Genomic DNA, 19,692 nt, shown 5'->3' with positions numbered 1-19,692 from the left:
AAGTCTGTTTTATCAGAGACTAGGATTGCAACCCCTGCCTTCTTTTGTTTTCCATTTGCTTGGTAGATCTTCCTCCATCCTTTTATTTTGAGCCTATGTGTGTCTCTGCATGTGAGATGGGTTTCCTGAATACAGCACACTGATGGGTCTTGAGTCTTTATCCAATTTGCCGGTCAGTGTCTTTTAATTTGAGCATTTAGTCCATTTACATTTAAAGTTAATATTGTTATGTGTGAATTTCATCCTGTCATTATGATGTTAGCTGGTTATTTTGCTCGTTAGTTGATGCAGTCTCTTCCTAGTCTCGATGGTCTTTACATTTTGGCATGATTTTGCAGTGGCTGGTACCGGTTGTGCCTTTCCATGTTTAGCGCTTCCTTCAGGAGCTCTTTTAGGGCAGGCCTGGTGGTGACAAAATCTCTCAGCATTTGCTTGTCTGTAAAGTATTTTATTTCTCCTTCACTTATGAAGCTTAGTTTGGCTGGATATGAAATTCTGGGTTGAAAATTCTTTTCTTTAAGAATGTTGAATATTGGCCCCCACTCTCTTCTGGCTTGTAGGGTTTCTGCCGAGAGATCCACTGTTAGTCTGATGGGCTTCCCTTTGATGGTAACCCGACCTTTCTCTCTGACTGCCCTTAACATTTTTTCCTTCATTTCAACTTTGGTGACTCTGACAATTATGTGTCTTGGAGTTGCTCTTCTCGAGGAGTATCTTTGTGGCGTTCTCTGTATTTCCTGAATCTGAATGTTGGCCTGCCTTGCTAGATTGGGGAAGTTCTCCTGGATAATATCCTGCAGAGTGTTTTCCAACTTGTTTCCATTCTCCCTGTCACTTTCAGGTACACCAATCAGACGTAGATTTGGTCTTTTCACATAGTCCCACATTTCTTGGAGGCTTTGCTCGTTTCTTTGTATTCTTTTTTCTCTAAACTTCCCTTCTCGCTTCATTTCATTCATTTCATCTTCCAGGGCTGACACTCTTTCTTCTATTTGATCGCATCGGCTCCTGAGGCTTCTGCATTCTTCACGTAGTTCTCGAGCCTTGGTTTTCAGCTCCATCAGCTCCTTTAAGCACTTCTCTGTATTGGTTATTTTAGTTATACATTCTTCTAAATTTTTTTCAAAGTTTTCAACTTCTTTGCCTTTGGTTTGAATATCCTCCCGTAGCTCGGAGTGATTTGATCGTCTGAAGCCTTCTTCTCTCAGCTCGTCAAAGTCATTCTCCGTCCAGCTTTGTTCCGTTGCTGGTGAGGAACTGCGTTCTTTTGGAGGAGGAGAGGTACTCTGCTTTTTAGAGTTTCCAGTTTTTCTGCTCTGTTTTTTCCCCATCTTTGTGGTTTTATCTACTTTTGGTCTTTGATGATGGTGATGTACAGATGGGTTTTTGGTGTGGATGTCCTTTCTGTTAGTTTTCCTTCTAACAGACAGGACCTTCAGCTGCAGGTCTGTTGGAGTACCTGGCCGGCCGTGTGAGGTGTCAGTCTGCCCCTGCTGGGGGGTGCCTCCCAGTTAGGCTGCTCGGGGGTCAGGGACCCACTTGAGGAGGCAGTCTGCCTGTTCTCAGATCTCCAGCTGCATGCTGGGAGAACCACTGCTCTCCTCAAAGCTGTCAGACAGGGACATTTAAGTCTGCAGAGGTTACTGCTGTCTTTTGTTTGTCTGTGCCCTGCCCCCAGAGGTGGAGCCTACAGAGGCAGGCAGGCCTCCTTGAGCTGTGGTGGGCTCCACCCAGTTCAAGCTTTCCGGCTGTTTGTTTACCTAAGCGAGTCTGGGCGATGGCGGGTGCCCCTCCCCCAGCCTCGCTGCCGCCTTGCTGTTTGATCTCAGACTGCTGTGCTAGCAATCAGCGAGACTCCGTGGGCGTAGGACCCTCTGAGCCAGGTGCAGGCTATAATCTCCTGGGGCACCGTTTCGTAAGCCCGTTGGAAAAGCACAGTATTCGGGTGGGAGTGGCCCGATTTTCCAGATGCCGTCTGTCACCCCTGGAAAGGGAACTCCCTGACCCCTTGCACTTCCCGAGTGAGGCAATGCCTCTCCCCTGCTTCGGCTGGCGCATGGTGCACTCACCCACTGACCTGCGCCCACTGTCTGGCACTCCCTAGTGAGATGAACACGGTACCTCAGATGGAAATGCAGAAATCGCCTGTCTTCTGCGTCGCTCACGCTGGGAGCTGTAGACCGGAGCTGTTCCTATTCGGCCATCTTGGCTCCTCCCCTGACTTTTTAATAATAGCCATTCTAACTGGTGTGAGATAGTGTCTCCTTGCAGTTTTAATTCGCATTTCTCTAATGATCTGTGATGTTGAGCATTTTTCATATTTGTTGGCTGCATGTTTGCCTCCTCTTGAGAAGTGTCCGTTCATGTCCTTTGCCCACTTTTTATTGGGGTTGTTTGTTTCATTCGTGTAAATTTGTTTAAGTTCCTTATAGATGCTGGATATTAGACCTTTGTCAGATGCGTAGTTTGCAAAAATCTCTCATTTCGTAGGTTGCCTATTTACTCTGTTGATAGTTTCTTTCGGCATGTTTAATTTTTTAACTTAGAAATCAAGTGTGTACAACGCTGAAGAGAAAATTCAAACTCGTCTAGCGTGCAAATCTTTCTGTACGATTTTCCTGTAAGATAGGCCTGCAGAGACATGGAAGAATCAGAAGAAAGTCAATGGATTGATTTCAACTTCATTTTGAAATTATAGGCAGCTGTAGTCTCTGCCCCGCCCATCTTGTATTGATGGAAATAAAGAACGCAGCAGCCTTGTCTCCTACTGGGCTCTCAGTGAGGAAATGGAAGGAAAGGCAGAGTCAGATTAGCTGGGCTGTGGGCGGTGATGGATCTGAAGCAAAGCCATTCCGTGAGGCTGAATGATGGACACGTCATGCCGATGCTGGGATTTGGCACTTATGCTCCTGATCATGTAAGTGGACCCCAGGAGGCTGAAGGGTCTTATATTTTTTTTGCACTAAGAGGATGATAAGCTGTTGACTCTGAGAGTTTGGAGGTTGATTTTTTTGGCGAATTCTTTTTATTATTATTATTGTGGCCTAACATATATCAAATGGCTTCATGTATTGTAAATATTTTCCGTGCATTATCTTATTTAATTCCTCAATAACCATCCTTGGTGAGTACTCACTATTTATTACATTAAAAAAAAACAAACACCTATACGCAGGCTGCTGTCATCTTCCACCTGCTCAGAAACGCTCCACTCTTGGTTAGAAACGTGAAGGGCCAAGGGCCTAGGCGGGAGTGGAAGCCAACATGAATACTTGCCGGCAGCTTTGCTGTGAGGTTGTTGGGGCTGGAAGTATTGGCCAGGGAGTTTCGACCATCAAAACCTTTTGTCATGTAAGAAGCCACTGTGATTCGAAACATTAGGTAATTCGATGAGAAGACTTAGGGGGCACAACATCACAGTAAGGACTGAAATACAGCCATCCACTCAGTTCACGGCAGAGAACTTGAAGTGTCACACTCTGGTCACGGTAACGTAAGGGCAGCTTTGGGGTTGCTTTGGAGGGATTGCCCCCAAAATGAGAGACCAATGGATGGTCTCAATCTTGGTAGAACTCTGTCATGAGATATCACTAGATAACAGCTGCCAGAAAGGGTCAGTAGGTTTTCAATGACATAATTATCCATTTCATCCATTAGGCGTAATGTGTGTCTTACATATGTTATATGTAATGTTTATTACTCTTAGAAAAGACAGAAAAGTGCCATAGAGAATAGAAGAAAATTCCCCATAACCCCGTTATTTACCATAATAAATTGTAATACGTGCATGTGCTTAATATTCAGACATTTCAAATGCACTAAGTGAAAAAGAAGCTTCCTTAATACTCTAATTGGTGTTTTTACCTTAAGTCACTGCAGGAACGAGAAGTTTTTTTCCTGCGTGTGTGTTGTGCTGTCTTTTGTCCTGCTGTTCTAGGAAGCTTGCTAGGGCAGAATCTCAGATTTAGTCATTAAACTATCCCCTGTTTGAAATTTGAGGCAGAGCATATACATATTATCGTCCTAACGTTGCAACGCCAGCTTGGTGAGGTGACATCTGTGTCCTGGGTGAAACCAGGCCAACTATTGACTGGAACCCTTACTAATAACATAAACAGTTGATTAACACCTATTTTGCATGTTATATGTATGGTAGACTGTATTCTTATAATACAGTAAGCTAGAGAAAAGTAAGCTAGAGGAAAGAAACTCTTATTAAGAAAATCATAAGGAAGAGACAATGTATTTGCTATTCCTTAAGTGGAAGTAGATTGTTACAAAGGTCTTCATCCTTGTCGTCTTCACACTGTATAGGCTGAAGAGGAAGAGGAAGAGGAAGGATTGGGGCTGCTGTCTCTGGGGTGGCGGAGGCAGAAGAGGTGAAGGAGGGGGAAGGGAGGCAGGAGAAGCAGGCACACTTTGTCATTTTGATTGAAAAAAATTCATGTATAAGTGGGACTGTGCAGCTTAAACCTGTGTTGTTCAAGGGTCAGCTGTATATGTATATAGCGTGTGTGTGTGTGTGTGTGTGTGTATCGATTGACCTGTCCTTCCTATTGAGTGCCTTAGAAAATTTCTCTCAGTATCACAAGTTTTCCTGTTGGTTGTTCTTGTACAATTGATTCGTATGGAATGAGATGTGATTTTTCCATGCTCCAGGGTGAAGCCTATTCCACTAATTTATTTGGGGCTAGAAGCTCACAGTAGGTTAGTTGCTGTCCTCGGAGTGTGCAAGTCTATCGTGGAAACCCACATGATCAAAAGGGGAGCAGGAGGCCAGCAGACTATGAAGATGCTATTGGATAGCAGAGACATGGGCTCAACCTAAATGCCCATCCGTGGTAGACCAGATAAAGAAAATGTGGTACATAAACACCGTGGAATACTGTGAAGCCACAAAAAAGAACTAGATCATGTCCTTTGTAGCAACATGGACGAAATTGGAGGCCATTATCCTAATCAAACTAACACAGAAACAGAAAACCAAATACCGCACGTTCCCACTTACATGTGGGAACTGAACAACACACAGCGATACTGGGAGGGGAACGACAGACATCGGGGCCTATTTGAGGTTGGAGGGTGGGTGGAGGGAGGCGATCAGAAAAAATATTTATCGAGTACTCTGCTTATTACCGAGGTGACAAAATAATCTGTACACCAAACCCCCATGACACACAGTTTACCCATATAACAAACCTGCACATGTGCCCCTAAACCCAAAATAAAAGATAAAAAAAAAAAAAAAGAAAATGCCATTGTGGAAATATATTGATTTTCTCTGAGTCAGGCAGATCATTGACTCCTCTTACTCCTGTTTTATAGCCCCCCAAGAGCAAGGCTGGTGAAGCCACCAAAGTGGCTCTTGATGTAGGCTTCCGTCACATTGATGCAGCGTTCCTCTACCAAAATGAGGAGGACGTCGGAAAGGCCATTCGAGAGAAGATTGCTGATGGCACTGTGAAGAGAGAGGACATTTTCTACACCACCAAGGTGAAATTTCTGTGTGTGCAGTGGCCAGAGGCCACCGTCAGTTCAGATGTATTATTTAGAAAAACAATGTGATCTCAGTTTGAACAATGTATTTACCTAATATTGTGAAGGCACATTATCAAAACATAGGAACCATGTATTTATTACCTAATATTGTGAAGGCACATTATGAAAACATAGGAACAATGTATTTATTACTTAATATTGTGAAGGCACATTATCAAAACATAGGAACCATGTATTTATTACCTAATATTGTGAAGGCACATTATCAAAACATAGAAAAGGCTTTGCTCTGAAATGTGTGAAAGGTGAGACACTGTTCTTCAATGTCTCTGAGCAGCAGATATTATTCATATATAAGATGAGATTGATAATACTTAAGTAATTGTTATACGATTACCCAAGGCACTCTGGGGCCACTCCATTAATTCTTCAGTAATTGTTCTCAGGACATATCAAGTGAGGTTGGGATGTTATTCAGAAAAGGGAGCCAGAGTAGGAAATACTTTTTTCTTTTTCAACTCAGCATTGAGTTTCCTGAATGTTATAACATCTTCCTAGGGTGGAAAACCTTTCTTCCAATGTAAATAAAGCTTTGGTTACTGGAGATACAGCCTATGCATGTTTACACTGATGACAACCTGTTTTTAGAATGCATCTCTCAGCAGAATTGTTTTGAGGAATTCATTATACAGGACAGTAGATTCCATTCCCCCTGTCCTGACATTTCTTGACTGCTCTCAGAGGATGATGCCATTAACCCTTGATGCATTAAAGTTGATTTTCCTGCTCCATCTAAGTTTTATTCACAGTTTTCTTACTTTGCAGTCATTCAAGTAAATCTCAGCATCTCATCAAGGATGTAATTTACCCTGAATAACACAAATGTAGCCCCAGTTCTTTTAGTTTTAGACCACAGTGTTTTGTTACTCACATGTCAATTTCTAACTGTTATGTTTAATTTTGGTCCCCAAATGTGTGAAAGCATAAGCTACTTTTTATTTCTTTTGTTCACTGCAGCTTTGGACAACTTTCTTTAGACCAGAATTAGTTCGCTCAACCCTGGAAAAGTCACTGAAGAAACTTCAACTGGACTATGTCGATCTCTTCACTATCCACAATCCATTGACCGTGAAGGTCAGCTTTTGTTTTTCCCTTCTTATGCCCCAAACAGTTTCATCACTGTTATTAGCACCTCTGTTGTCTCATTTCAGCTTGATTTCCTGGGTTCTTTCAGAGAGGGGTAGATTTGAGTGAATTGCATAGAATTGCAAATCATTCACGAGTCTCCTTCACAGCCGAGTGACATTGAAATTTTCTGTGTGTGCTCATCCCCCAGCCTTAAGCGAGATGCAGGTTCGATAATCTCACTTCCTCTATGCTAGAGAGATGAGGGCATTGCCCTGCATTTCTTAGTGCTTGTGTTTCTGAGTGTAGGTTCTGAGCTATTAGGTTACTACAGACTACAGAGATACAACGTGAAATCTCCACCTCTTTATGGTGAGGGTCTCTCCCGTATGTATCCCTCAGCCCACAGGAGACAGAGGTACATGGGATGGCACACATGGCACAACTGGACTCCTTTGGGCTTCAGTGATCCAACCTCTCATCACAGTGGACATTGGCTGAGCACGTCTGATGTCCTCATTATCCAAGTTGGGTGAGCATAAACTGGGGCTAAACACACTGATCAATAGTTATGGTAAGCGCTGTCTTCCACACCAGCCTGTCCTTCGAAAATGAAATAAATTTCAACTGTAGGGACGGCATTCTTAGTGAAGTGTGGGGGTGTATGGAGGAAGGAGCCTGCAGGTAACTGTGGAGAAAAAGTGTTTTGCTACAGTCTCTCAGATTGTTCTCATCTTTCTTTTTTCCCATGTCTTCTCTTACCGACCTCCACCCCCCACACACACATGCACATCCACACATATTCATATCCACACACGTGCACTCATGCACACACACATATGCACACAGGCACACACACATGCACACATGCATACACACATCTGCACATGCAGACACACAAGCACATACATCCACACACGTGCACACACGCATGCTTAGATGAATAATCACAGCCTTCTGAAAGTGGTGTGGCTAAGCTCCTTAGGCACCAGAAAGGGAATTCTCATAGAAAACCTTCTTTATCCTCTGTTTTCCAGCCTGGGGAGGAATTGCTGCCTAAGGATGCCAGTGGAAACATTATTTTTGATACTGTGGACCTTCGTGACACATGGGAGGTATGTTCTGCTGCAGACACCAGGTGGCACTGTGTGGTGAGGTTGGAATCACAGAAGGAGGGGTCAAAAGAGATGAGGTTTTGCTCCAGCAGTTGTCTGACCTCAGACGTGGAACTTCTCTGCGCCTCCATGTTCTCATTGTTGAAGTGAGGGAGTGGAATGAGATAACCCCTGCGGTCCATTTTTAATTTTAACTTCTATGGCTCTACATAGACATGGAAGCAGCTTTACCCCTAAGATCAGATTGAGGACATGAGCCCTAAAAAGGAGTCAACATAGACAAGCACAAAAGGAGTCAGCGCTTTATCCCAGAACAGAAACACATCACAGAGGAGGAACAGCTGCGGCCTGACTCAGCAGGAGGGTGGAAGGTGCAGGACAGTGAACCTGCCCTTGCAACACCTATACCATTCATTTATTTGTATCATTGTAGAAAGAGGTAGCAACAAACCCTTTACTAGAGGAAAAGCTGAGAGTTTCTTTTGCCCTTGACTATGGTGTAGTTTGTTAACTATTGCATCCTAACAGCAAAATAGGTACCATAGAAGTGAGTGGGATAGGTAAGAGGAAATGGAAAAGCAGCTTTATGTTTATTTGGTGTCCCGAGTGTGCATGTAATAGAATTAAGGAGACAAATATGTATGCAGAACAAGAAAGGCATTCAAAATTAATTTATTCAAGTGATAAAACTATTTGATTCATTATAATTGTAATATATCATAAATCAGATTTTCAGTTTATAAAAAGTCAGTGACAAATGAAATGGACAAACTACAGTAAAGGTCCACCACCCATTTCCTTCCTCCCCAGGCCCTGGAGAAGTGCAAAGATGCAGGTTTAACCAAGTCCATCAGGGTGTCCAATTTCAATCACAAACTGCTGGAACTCATCCTCAACAAGCCAGGGCTCAAGTACAAGCCCACCTGCAACCAGGTGAGCCCTTAGCCTACTGGGGCCTTCTCTGATTTTCTGCTCTTTACACACTTGCTGCTTAATCATGCTTCCAAGTTTCTGGCTTTATATCACCTGTGTAGATGACAGTTCCTTTCATAGAAAGAGAAAATACTAGAGAAAAAGCAGTTTGAGTGGAGTAGAAGAGCCTGACTTCAGTTCTTTGGGGATGGGTGTGAAGTTCTTATGAGACAGCCAAGTGGAGGCAGAGTTGGGAGGTGATTGCTTTGGTCTGGAGCTCAGGGGACTTCAGTTATTTGGGGATGGGTGTGAAGTTCCTATGAGACAGCCAAGCAGAGGCAGAGTTGGGAGGTGATCGCTTTGGTCTGGAGCTCGGGGGGTGGTCCAGGTGGAGACACAGTGTTTGAAATTATTGCTGTATAGATGGTAACAACTCACAGACAAGGATTAGCTCTCCTAGGGAAAGTTCATGGAATGAAAAGGAACAGGCAGGAAAGTTCACAGGAGAGGGTGAGGCAGAGAGGCACTGGCAAGGAGATTGAACAGGAGCTGCCAGACAGGTGGAGACAGCCAGGAGACTGTGGTGTCGGGAGCCAAAGAAAGAGCATTGAAGTGGCTTGAGTCAGACATAGGTGGGTCCTACTGTGAGCAAACACTCCAATAGGGAAGGATAAAGGTGGCTGGATTTAGTGGCATAGAGGTTATGGGAAGCCATACAAGGCCTGCTCCAGAGTGGTGAGCACTAAAGCCAGATCAGAGGAAAGGAATGAGAAACAGGAGGTGTATAAATCATAATCAAAACATACGATTTTTAAAGAAACATCCAATATAGCCAAATATCAAACATGATTTATGACATTGTTAAGTTTAAAGCTTTGTGTAGACCATTTTGATAATTATACAAAAAGCAGTTCAAAAATGTATACTCTGTCTTAGTTTTATATTTCTAGGGATATTTGTAGACAAAACATGTTAAAAACTCCCATCTATATTATATAGTAATATAATATATATTAACATATATATATATAGTTTCTAAAACCAAATGATTAGAATTTTGAATATCCACAAATGAGGAATTAATTAAAATTCTGATGGCTTCATAGAGATCTTTGAGAGGATATTATGAAGACTAATAGCAAAAATGGAAAGCTTACGTTATAATATCAAAAGCATATCAGAGAATTATATACTATTCTGTTTTACAGGATGCCTTTAAGCCAGAAGAAACAGAAAACTCAATTCAAACATGCTTAAAATTGATTCACTTATAGAAAGTTTGGGTCTTGGTTGCTCTAGAAGCTGTAAGATACTCTCTTGAAATGAATATATTTTGTCTGTGCTCCATGTTTGATAGCTTCGGAATGGCTCCTCATGGCAATTGGGCTATAGGTCTCCTCATTCATGTTCAGCACGGCAGAGAGGGTTTTCTGGAGCTGTTTCTAAAGAGAGAAGAATAATGGTCACAGAAGTTTTCTAGCAATTTTTTTCTCATGTCATTGGCTTGAACAACATAATGTGCCTTTCATAAACCAATTAATGTAAGAGAAAGGAAGTTCATGACACAAAAGTGTGAACTGGCTTCTTCTGGGGCACAGAAGCTGAATATGGAGGAAGGGAGAAATAATTGAACAAAATCAGGATTCTTATAAAATATGTTAATCTATACTATTCAGTATATATGCTAATTTTAAATTATTTAACATCTTAAGGACAATAAAAATGACTAAAATTAAGCATACAAAATGATTAGAATTGCTACAAGGTTCTGGTAAAATTCTAGGTGACTTTGTTGTATTTTTTCCTATATCTGACATGAAAATATTTCTTTTATAACTTTTAAAAGTTTTTATTTTTGTAAATTTTTTTTAAAAAGATATAGAGAATATGAGGAGTTCAAAAAGTTCATGGAAAAATGGAATTAAAAGATGTTAATAAATATATGAACTATTTTTCAAAATAAGATTTACCAAATTCAATATAGTTTTTAAAGCATAAGTATATGCTTCTGAGTATATGAACTAAGTATGTGAACTAATAGCAAATAGTAGCCATTTAGTTCATCTCTAAATAACTGAGAGTCCTGGTAATTTAATCATGTCAATTTTTTTTTTTTTTTTTACATTATTAACTGTAAAAAAAAGAGTCTCTGTTAAAGATTCTTAAAGATTCACACACAAAAAGAACTCAGAAGAAGCCAAATCAGGACTGTAAGGTGGATGACTAATGATTTTTCTATCAAAATTCTTGCAAAATTGCCCGTTTGATGAAAAAAACAAGTAGGAGCATTGGTCTGGTGAAAAATAATCTCTGGTGAAGTTTTTGTGGGTGTTTTCATACTAAAACTTTGGCTAATTTTCTCAAAACAGTTGTTATTCTTCTTTAGCCCTCCAGAGAATCAATAAGCAAAATGCCCTGAGCATCCCAGAAAACTTGCTATGATCTTTTCTCTTGATCAATCTCCTTTTGGTTTGCCTGGACCATTTCCACATCTTGGTAGCGATTGCTTTGATTTCGCTTTGTCTTCAGGATTATACTGACAAAGCCATGTTTCACCTCATTTTACAATTCTTTGAAGATGCTTCAGGATCTTGATCTCACTTACCTAAAATTTCCTTGGAAAGCTTTGCTCCTGTCTGTAGCTGATCTGGCCACAACAGTTTCGTCACCCATGAATTGGAAAGTTCACTCAACTTAAATTTTTCAGTCACCATAGTGTAAACTGAACCAGTTGAGATATCTATGGTGTTGGTTATCATTTCTGCTGTTAATCATTGGTCTTCTTTAATTAGGGCACTAGTAAGATACAATTTTTTTTTCCTGCAAATTGATGTGAATGGTATGCCATTGCAGGCTTCATCTTCAGCGTCATCTCCTTCCTTCTTCAAATGAATTATTCATTCATGAACTTCTGATTTCTTTGGGGGATTTTGCCTATATATTTTGTGTAAAGAGCCAATAATTTCACCATTCTTCCACCCATGCTTCACAATAAATTTGATTTTTGTTCTTATTTCAATTTAACTGAATTCATGTTTCTCTGATAGGGGAGTTGTCTTATCTTTCTCAATGCCTCAAACTAGATCTTGTTCAGACATGTCATAATGAATTAGTACAAGTTGATTTTGGAGCATTTTTTTTTGAAATCCATGTATGGTTTCTTCATAATGCACATTTTCAATCAGTTTTTTGAATATCCCCTCATGTTATAATCATTTTCTTTTTATGTATCCATCATCACACTTAAGCAATAATTATCTCACAACCAAACATGTTACATAGATAATTCTACCTCCGTATTATTTTGAAGCAGACATGATATCATTTTATATGAAAATGTTCTGTAAAATATTTTAAAGATCTCTAAATCTTTCAATAAACATTGCCAGAATACTTTTGTACCACTTGAAATTGTAGCAATAATTACTTGTTATTATGAAATATGAGTGCTAAAATATAATTTTTATCATATTTTTACAGTTGATTCATTTAAATTGATGTGGAAATAAGGCCCATACATTGCAATTGGATGATATGTTTCATAAATCACTTTTTTTTTTTTTTTTTGAGACCCAGTCTCGTTCTGTCACCTAGGCTGGTGTGCAGTGGTGTGATCTCGGCTCACTGCAACCTCCACCTCCCGGGTTCAAGCGATTCTCCTGCCTCAGCCTCCTGAGTAGCTGAGAGTACAGGCATGCACCACCACACCTGGCTAATTTTTGTATTTTTAGTAGAGACAGGGTTTCACCATGTTAGTCAGGCTGGTCTCAAACTCCTGACCTCATGATCTGCCCGCCTTGGCCTCCCAATGTGCTGGGATTACAGGTGTGAGCCACTGAGCCTGGCCAAATCACGCTTTTAATAAATAAGTTTGCTCTCTTCTTTTTTTCACTTCCCTCCTCCTCTTCCTCTTCTCCCTCCTCTGTCTTCTTCTCTTTCTTCTCTTCCTCCTTCTTCTCCTCCTGCTCTTCTACCTTCTCTTTCTCATCTTCTTCCATGGCGCTCATTCTCACTCTACCTCTTTCTTTCCTTCAATTTACTAATGAAAACTTAAGCCTTTTATTCCTGTAAGTTTTTCTCAGTATAGGATATACTGGTTGATCCAGTGATATAATTTAACATGTTCCTTTTGTACTTTCTGTAAATTGAAAGTTAGAGCTAACGATTTGATCACATTTGGTTAACGTCATTTGAACTCATGAATTTTAACAAATATGTCCTTTTCCCAACCATTGTAGTTACTATTCTTTTTGATGCTCAACTTCCCATCATTTTGACCAGCAGGAGACTTTTCAAATGAGCTTCTTGGTCCTTTGACTTGCCTCATTTTCTTTATGTTCTTTGCCATTTAGAATGTAAGCTGTTCTAGGCTGAACTTGTAGCTTCCCCAGTCAGAACTGGAATTAGCCATTTCTCTAAGGAATCTTGGTTTCTCTGAGTAGAAATGTCATTTAGAGACTATAATTTGGGCACAAGAGATTTTAATCATTTTAAAACACTAATTACAAAAGAATAAGTAAGTTATCGTATTAGTATGACTGCTGATGGAATTTGAAGGCATTTCAGAAAGTGCATGGGGAAAATGATCAATCTGAAATACATAGTACATATATTAATATAGTACTAGATATTCCTTCAAAGCATTTTAAAATTTACATGTGGTTATTTGCTCATGTATTCTGACACCTTTTGGTCTTGAAAAATTACAGGTGGAATGTCACCCTTACCTCAACCAGAGCAAACTCCTGGAGTTCTGCAAGTCCAAGGACATTGTCCTAGTTGCCTACAGTGCCCTGGCATCTCACAGAGACCCAAACTGGTAATAAGAGTATCAAAGAGTTAATCTATATCAGCAACTCTATTGATTAAGAAACTTTTAGCATTTCATTATAGATAAAGTCAAACATAGAACAGTGAACACAACAGTGTAGTGAATTCCCGTGTAACACCACTGACCTTCAATATCACCAACATTCCTTCCCTCCTGTTTCATTTGTATATCTGCCTTCTCCCAACCCCACTCCAAATACAATTTCAAAGTGATTTGAAGGTGAAATTTACATAGACTGTAATGCATATGTTAGCTGTATAATTTTGATAAATGAATGTACTTGTAATCCACATTATTATCATGATATAGAAACTTTCTCCCAAAATGTTAATTGGTGTTCCTTCTGAGATAATTCCTCCCCACCTCTAGGCAACTATGTTCATAATGTTTTCGGTCTTAGATTAGTTTTGTCTGCTGTAGTACTTGATGTAAAGAAGTCATATATATTCTTTTGTGTAGCTTCTTTTGCTCAACCTGTCTGTGAGATTCATTCCTGTAGTTGCAAGTGTCTGTTCTTTCCATTTTACTGCTGTGAAATATTCCATTGTATGGACATGTACACCACAAGTTGTTTATCCATTCACCTATTGATGGGCAGTTTAGTTGTTTCCAGTTTGCCACAATTGCGAATAAATCTCTATGAATATTTATGAGACACCTTGAAACATACTATATTGTATCTTCTCTCATTGTCTGGGGCTTTGGACAAAAGGGGTAGCATACTCTAGATTTTTCATCTATACTCTTCATATCTGTTGTTTTTCTCCAGGATGGACCCAGATAGCCCATATCTCTTAGAGGAGCCAACCTTGAAATCCATTGCCAAGAAATGCAATAGAAGCCCAGGCCAGGTTGCCCTGTGCTACCAGCTGCAGCAGGGGGTGGTGGTCTTGGCCAAGAGCTTCTCTGAGAAGAGAATCAAAGAGAACTTCCAGGTACAGGTCAAGTGGTGTTGCTCCAAAGTGAGCCATGGGCGCTGGTCTGGGCGATCTGTCTTCGCTGGGGAATGCACCACATGTCATTCATGCCCGTGCTTCTCTCCTCTGTGTGCTAAGGGAGGGGGCAGGATGGAAGAGTGCAAAGAGAGATCACTGGATTCACAGTCCGAAAGTTTATCACCTCTAGGGCTGGCTTTGCCACTCGCTAGTTGTGTGACACTAAGCAAATTTCAACTCCATCATTTTCATGAGTTTCAGGAGTTCTACATGGTAAATAACTTTAAGGACCCTCATTTCTCTCCTTCACCATCTCTATCTGACAAACCTCTATTTGTATTTTATGATCAAACTCAAATAGGATTACCTGCTGTGTTATATATCATACATACATAACCATTGGGACACCCTAGCACATTTTTCACCACAGTAGTGCCTGGCATGGTTCTGTTAGTGAGTCTTTTCCCTTTTAACTTAACATTGTTTGCTAAGATGTCAGTGTGCTCTCTGGACTGTGAGACCCTAAATGCAGTGACTCCTTCTGGGTCATTTTATATCACCTTTCCCCTGGCAGTGCCCCGTGCAGGTAGGAAGCTAGGTATAATTTCATAGACTGGCCAAATTATTAATAGTAAATCAATGAGTAAAGATTTTGCCTGAAGCCTTCCTCATATACACTCCAATCCATTAGATCAATCAGTGGTCTTTAATTTACTTTGTTTTGAATTCTAAAAGAATTTTGAAAGACTATGTATGCTGTTTCCCATTTAAAAATGGCAGCTAGAAAAATCAACATGAGTTTAGTTATTACAAAGGATGATATTTGAAGCATATTTTCTAATGTATTTGTTTCACAACTTTGTAGCTCTAGATTAAAATTTTTAAGTTATGCAAAAATCAAATAGGCAAATCTAAATCTTGTTACCATACAGAAAAAAATCTTATTGTATTTTTCAATTTAACTCAACATATTAATACATATCCCTGTGATACCCATGTCATTTCTGGAGTATATTTTTAAGATGAATCACTGATGGGTAAATGTATGGGTGGATAGGTAGATAATGGACAGATATAGGTAGAGAGAGAGAGAGACATTAGATAGATATGTATATCATAGATGGATAGAGAGATAGATAGGGCTCTGAGTTTTCCATCTTCTGCATGAAATAATGAACTTAATATTTTTAAACCACATATCTCTTTTCTTTGCTTTAAGGGATTCTTCATCAGGGGACTATGTGTCTATGTGTTTTCAAATAAAAACAACTCTTGGCTTAAGTAAGATAAATATATTCAAAAAAGTTTTGTTTTGTTTTGTTTTGTTTTGTAAGGAAGTAGTATTTGGTACTACTTAGTAGTAGCTGGAAATAGAATTTGGGGGCCTGCAATGAGCAAGTGGTATGGTGGAACAATTAATCAAGAAATGCTTTTCTAAGGCCAACAGATTCTTGGAGCAAGGTTGTCTTGTCTTGTGTTCCAAGGCTTGCACAGTCAAAGACTGGGTCAAATTCCAGGGGAAGTGAATAAGGAAAATCCTGACCAAGTGTGATCAAGTCAAGGAAGCAGGTATTTTGTCCAGATTTGCCTTTGTTTAGGATAAAGAATTTATTTTTTCTGTCTCAAGCAATTCTCTAGAAATGTCTTAGATTGATAAGTTGTCTTTCTTTTGAGAAGTGGAGCAGAGCAGGAGGGAGGTGGGATGGAAAAGTAGCAGAACTCAGGGGGAAGAGGTCTCAACTAGAGGCCAATGAGGACAGAAATACTTTACATATTGCCATCCTTGCCTCTGCCCCTGGAAAGCCTTGTATTTCCAGGAAGAAGCTGCTGTCCTGGGGAAAGGTTAATGTGAGTGTTTTCTTCCTTTCAGGTTTTTGACTTTGAGTTGACTCCAGAGGACATGAAAGCCATTGATGGCCTCAACAGAAATTTCCGATATGCTAAGTTACAATTGTAAGTCATGCTTGCAGATTCTTTCACAGGCTGTTTTCTGTAATATGCAGGCAAACAGAGGAATGCATCTTCTCTAAATCAGGAAGGCAGGCCAGATTTCAGGAATAGGTATGAAACAGGAGCTTCCCTATAGTCCTCATGTGGCTCAATCTCTGACCCAACAGGAATGTGAGTCTGTAAGTGAAACTGCTGACGTCTGCACCATTGTGAATGCACTTCTTCAATTTATTTATTTATTTTTATTTTTTGTGAGACAAAGTCTTGCTCTATTGCCTAGGCTGGAGTGCAGTGACACGATCTCGGCTCACTGCAACCTCTGCCTCCCGGGTTCAAGCAATTCTCCTGCCTCAGCCTCCTGAGCAGCTGGGATTATAGGCATTTGCCACCACGCCCAGCTAATTTTTGTATTTTTAGTAGAGACAGGGTTTCACCATGTTGGTCAGTCTGGTCTCGAACTCCTGACCTCGTGATCTGCCCGCCTCGGCCTCCCAAAGTGCTGGGATTACAGGCATAAGCCACTGTGCCCGGCCGTGAATGCACTTCTTTAATGCCCTTACTACCTGTGCCTGGTCCTGCACTCAGGGCCACTGCCTATTAGAATAGAAGGCACGGTGTCTATGACCCATAATACTTACAGGAGCCCATGATAATGTTCTAGCTTTAATTTATTTTAAAGTCAGAAGAAAAAGAGAATACAACAATGATGAATATGTAATAATGAATCCAGCCTCGTCTATCTTCATGTCTATACCAAGGCAATGTAAGACTTAATTTTAATATTTGTATAGAGCATTGGTCCATGAAAGCAAATGTGCATACGTCCTGGGGAAGTCACAGTGGCCCCTGCTTCCATGGCCTCCCCTAAGTGTCCAGTGACATTTCTCCTTACTGTGGCATTCCTTTTCCGAGACACCAACTATTTCTTCCAAATTTTTGTCTTCCTTGGCTTTCTTTACCTTCACAACTCCCATTTCCTCAGCTATATAATCTCACTAAGCTGAATGACAAATGAATTATGAAATTAATAGACCCTCAGTGCTAGTGTCCCCAGTGGCCTCCACCAAGTTAAGATCCTCTGGAATTTCTCTGGATCTTCAAGGCAAGACTCTTACTCCAGTGTCATCTTCGTCCATCTGAAACCCACCTCTAGGGAACCCAACATCACTTCACTTTAGTTTATTCACAAACATGACGTTCCGTTGGATCAACTGTGGCAGGATCTCAGGGTTGAGGAGAAAGAAGACTAATCAAACACAGCCAAGTTTGGAGGGGAGTTTAGAAGCGGGAGAAATATCATTTTAGTTAGGAAAATACTCAGTCTCCAAAACACATCTGAAAGGTCCCCCTTCTTTTTGTAAAACCATACCAGGCTTCCAAGAAAAGACATTTTCAATGAGAAAAATGTGGAAAGCAACCTTTCTATACTCACAGGCCTTAAGTATAATCTGTGATCTGCCTCATGAGACTGTGAATGTCTCATCTTACTCATCTCCGTGGCCCTATGTTAATACAGCTCCTGGCACATTTAACTGCTTAGAAAGTACTTTTTAATGACACACAATTAAAAAGAACAAATTATAAAAAAGAAGAAAGAACACGGAAAAAGGGAAAACAAACAGTAATATAATTACTGAATCACAAATAATCCTGTAAATTATAATTAAGGAAAGAGGAATCACATTTTGCTGGTCTTCCTTATAATTAGGGAAACAGCAATCACATTTTTGGTTATTAGAGATACATTTTATGTCCTCCATAGATTAGAAGTTTTTCATTGCAAGGACCCTGTATCATTGAGGATGCACAATACATGTTTGTGGAATGAATGAGTGGAAAATAGCAATGCAATCCTCACTGCCACCATCCCCATGATCCAAGGACAAAGGCTACCCAGGTCTGAATGGACCCAAGACCTTCATCTGCAGTTCTTATACTCTCTTAGAATTTGTAATCTAAATCCAATTGCTTGTCATTTTGGCACTCGCATGTGAGTATGGAAATTGGGCATGCATGTGCCATTTGCACATGAACAGGGAGCATGTCTGTATGTGTGCCTGGTACAAGTAGGGACGTGGTTGTAAATTCAGAGATTTTAGCCCATGCCATCTGTGTCTTCAGAGAAACACTCTCTCCACGACAGCATGGATAAAAAACTTAATCAATTAATATCCCTTTTTTTCTTTCAGTGCTGTTGACCACCCTTATTATCCATTTTTTGAAGAATATTAACTCTCAGCTATTGAGTGTTACTATCAGAGTTTTCTCCTTTCAGGCAACCTAGAGAGGATTTCTGTATTTGGTGGAGAAGATTAGAAAGCAGTGTATTTAGTTTCAGGTTGCTTGCCTTTCATTTTATTAAATAAAAGGCTACAAAATAATGATGTTTGTTCTCCTGATTATTAAAATAACATGGAAATTACAGAAAATTTAGAAAATAAAAGAAAAAAGAGAATAAAAAAAAACTCTTGTAATTCTTCCATTCAAAAATACTTAATATTTGGGGTACCTTCCTTCATGATTTTCTTATACAAATGTATATATTTTTTGTGTGTGCGTTTTTATTTACAAACTTGAAAACATCTTCAACATTCAGATTGTATCCTTTTTCAAAACTTAACGTAAGTATTTTTAAGGTATCAAATATTCACAACATCCAAATTTATATTTTACTTGTTGTAAAGCAGTACATCTTATTATTCATTTTTTACTCATCTACCCATGTTTTGGCATTGTATTAGTTCTTGCATATTGTGCCATTTATGCATTTATTCATTCAGCAAAACTTTATTGTATATCCATTGTGTGCCAGATATTGTTTTATCAATAAATAAAATAGACAAAAGTGAATGAAATTGATAGAAAAAAGTCTTGGGTTTATACTTTAGTGGACGAAGTACAGCATAAATGAAATAAATCTGGTAGGAAGTGTGTAGTTGGAAATTGGTAAGTTCTTTTAGAGAGTTGATTCTGCATGGCCTCTCACATTCCTGCACATTTGACAAGCAGGGACACTGACTGCTCTTCATTTCACCCTGCTTTTTCGGGAAATTTGTATAGTGAACAGTGTTGGCCTATAGAGATAGTAATTCTCTCCAAGAAATGGAAGGCGTAGTCCAGTAATAGAACATATCTTTCTCTAGTCCATTGGCTCCAAATGGCATCCATTCTTACTGCCTTCTCAACTGAAGGTTTTTCTCCTGCCTCTCAACCCACTACATGTGCAGTGGAAGTAAAGGACCACTGGGTCCTTTACTTCGTCTTCTGGGACTTGAACTCAATAACCCGCACAAAAACAATCTTACAAGCCCAGCCTGGTGGTGTA

The 19,692-nt window shown here is 39.9% G+C and overlaps 1 protein-coding gene across 1 annotated transcript; it reads left to right on the top strand.

Annotated features, from left to right (window-relative positions):
- Window positions 1-2,830: 2,830 nt before the first annotated feature.
- On the top strand, window positions 2,831-18,669 carry LOC100461633 (aldo-keto reductase family 1 member C15-like). Its single transcript, XM_024253882.2, has 9 exons — window positions 2,831-2,917; window positions 5,326-5,493; window positions 6,517-6,633; window positions 7,662-7,739; window positions 8,550-8,672; window positions 13,361-13,470; window positions 14,252-14,417; window positions 16,288-16,370; window positions 18,557-18,669. The coding sequence occupies exons 1-9, from the start codon at window positions 2,831-2,833 to the stop codon at window positions 18,597-18,599; spliced, it is 975 nt and encodes a 324-aa protein (XP_024109650.2). The 3' UTR covers window positions 18,600-18,669.
- Window positions 18,670-19,692: the final 1,023 nt, after the last annotated feature.

Source organism: Pongo abelii, chromosome 8, assembly GCF_028885655.2.
Source record: "Pongo abelii isolate AG06213 chromosome 8, NHGRI_mPonAbe1-v2.0_pri, whole genome shotgun sequence".
Classification (NCBI taxonomy): Eukaryota; Metazoa; Chordata; class Mammalia; order Primates; family Hominidae; genus Pongo; species Pongo abelii.
The sequence above is the reverse complement of the archived record's forward strand: the minus strand, read 5'-3'. Positions and strand labels throughout refer to the sequence as shown.

Excerpts from the sequence above, each read along its gene's own strand:
- LOC100461633 (XM_024253882.2), top strand. The coding sequence starts at position 2,831 with ATGGATCTGAAGCAAAGCCATTCCGTGAGGCTGAATGATGGACACGTC. Across the intron at positions 2,918-5,325 it reads GCACTTATGCTCCTGATCAT|CCCCCCAAGAGCAAGGCTGG; the intron begins GTAAGTGGACCC and ends CCTGTTTTATAG. Across the intron at positions 6,634-7,661 it reads ACAATCCATTGACCGTGAAG|CCTGGGGAGGAATTGCTGCC; the intron begins GTCAGCTTTTGT and ends TCTGTTTTCCAG.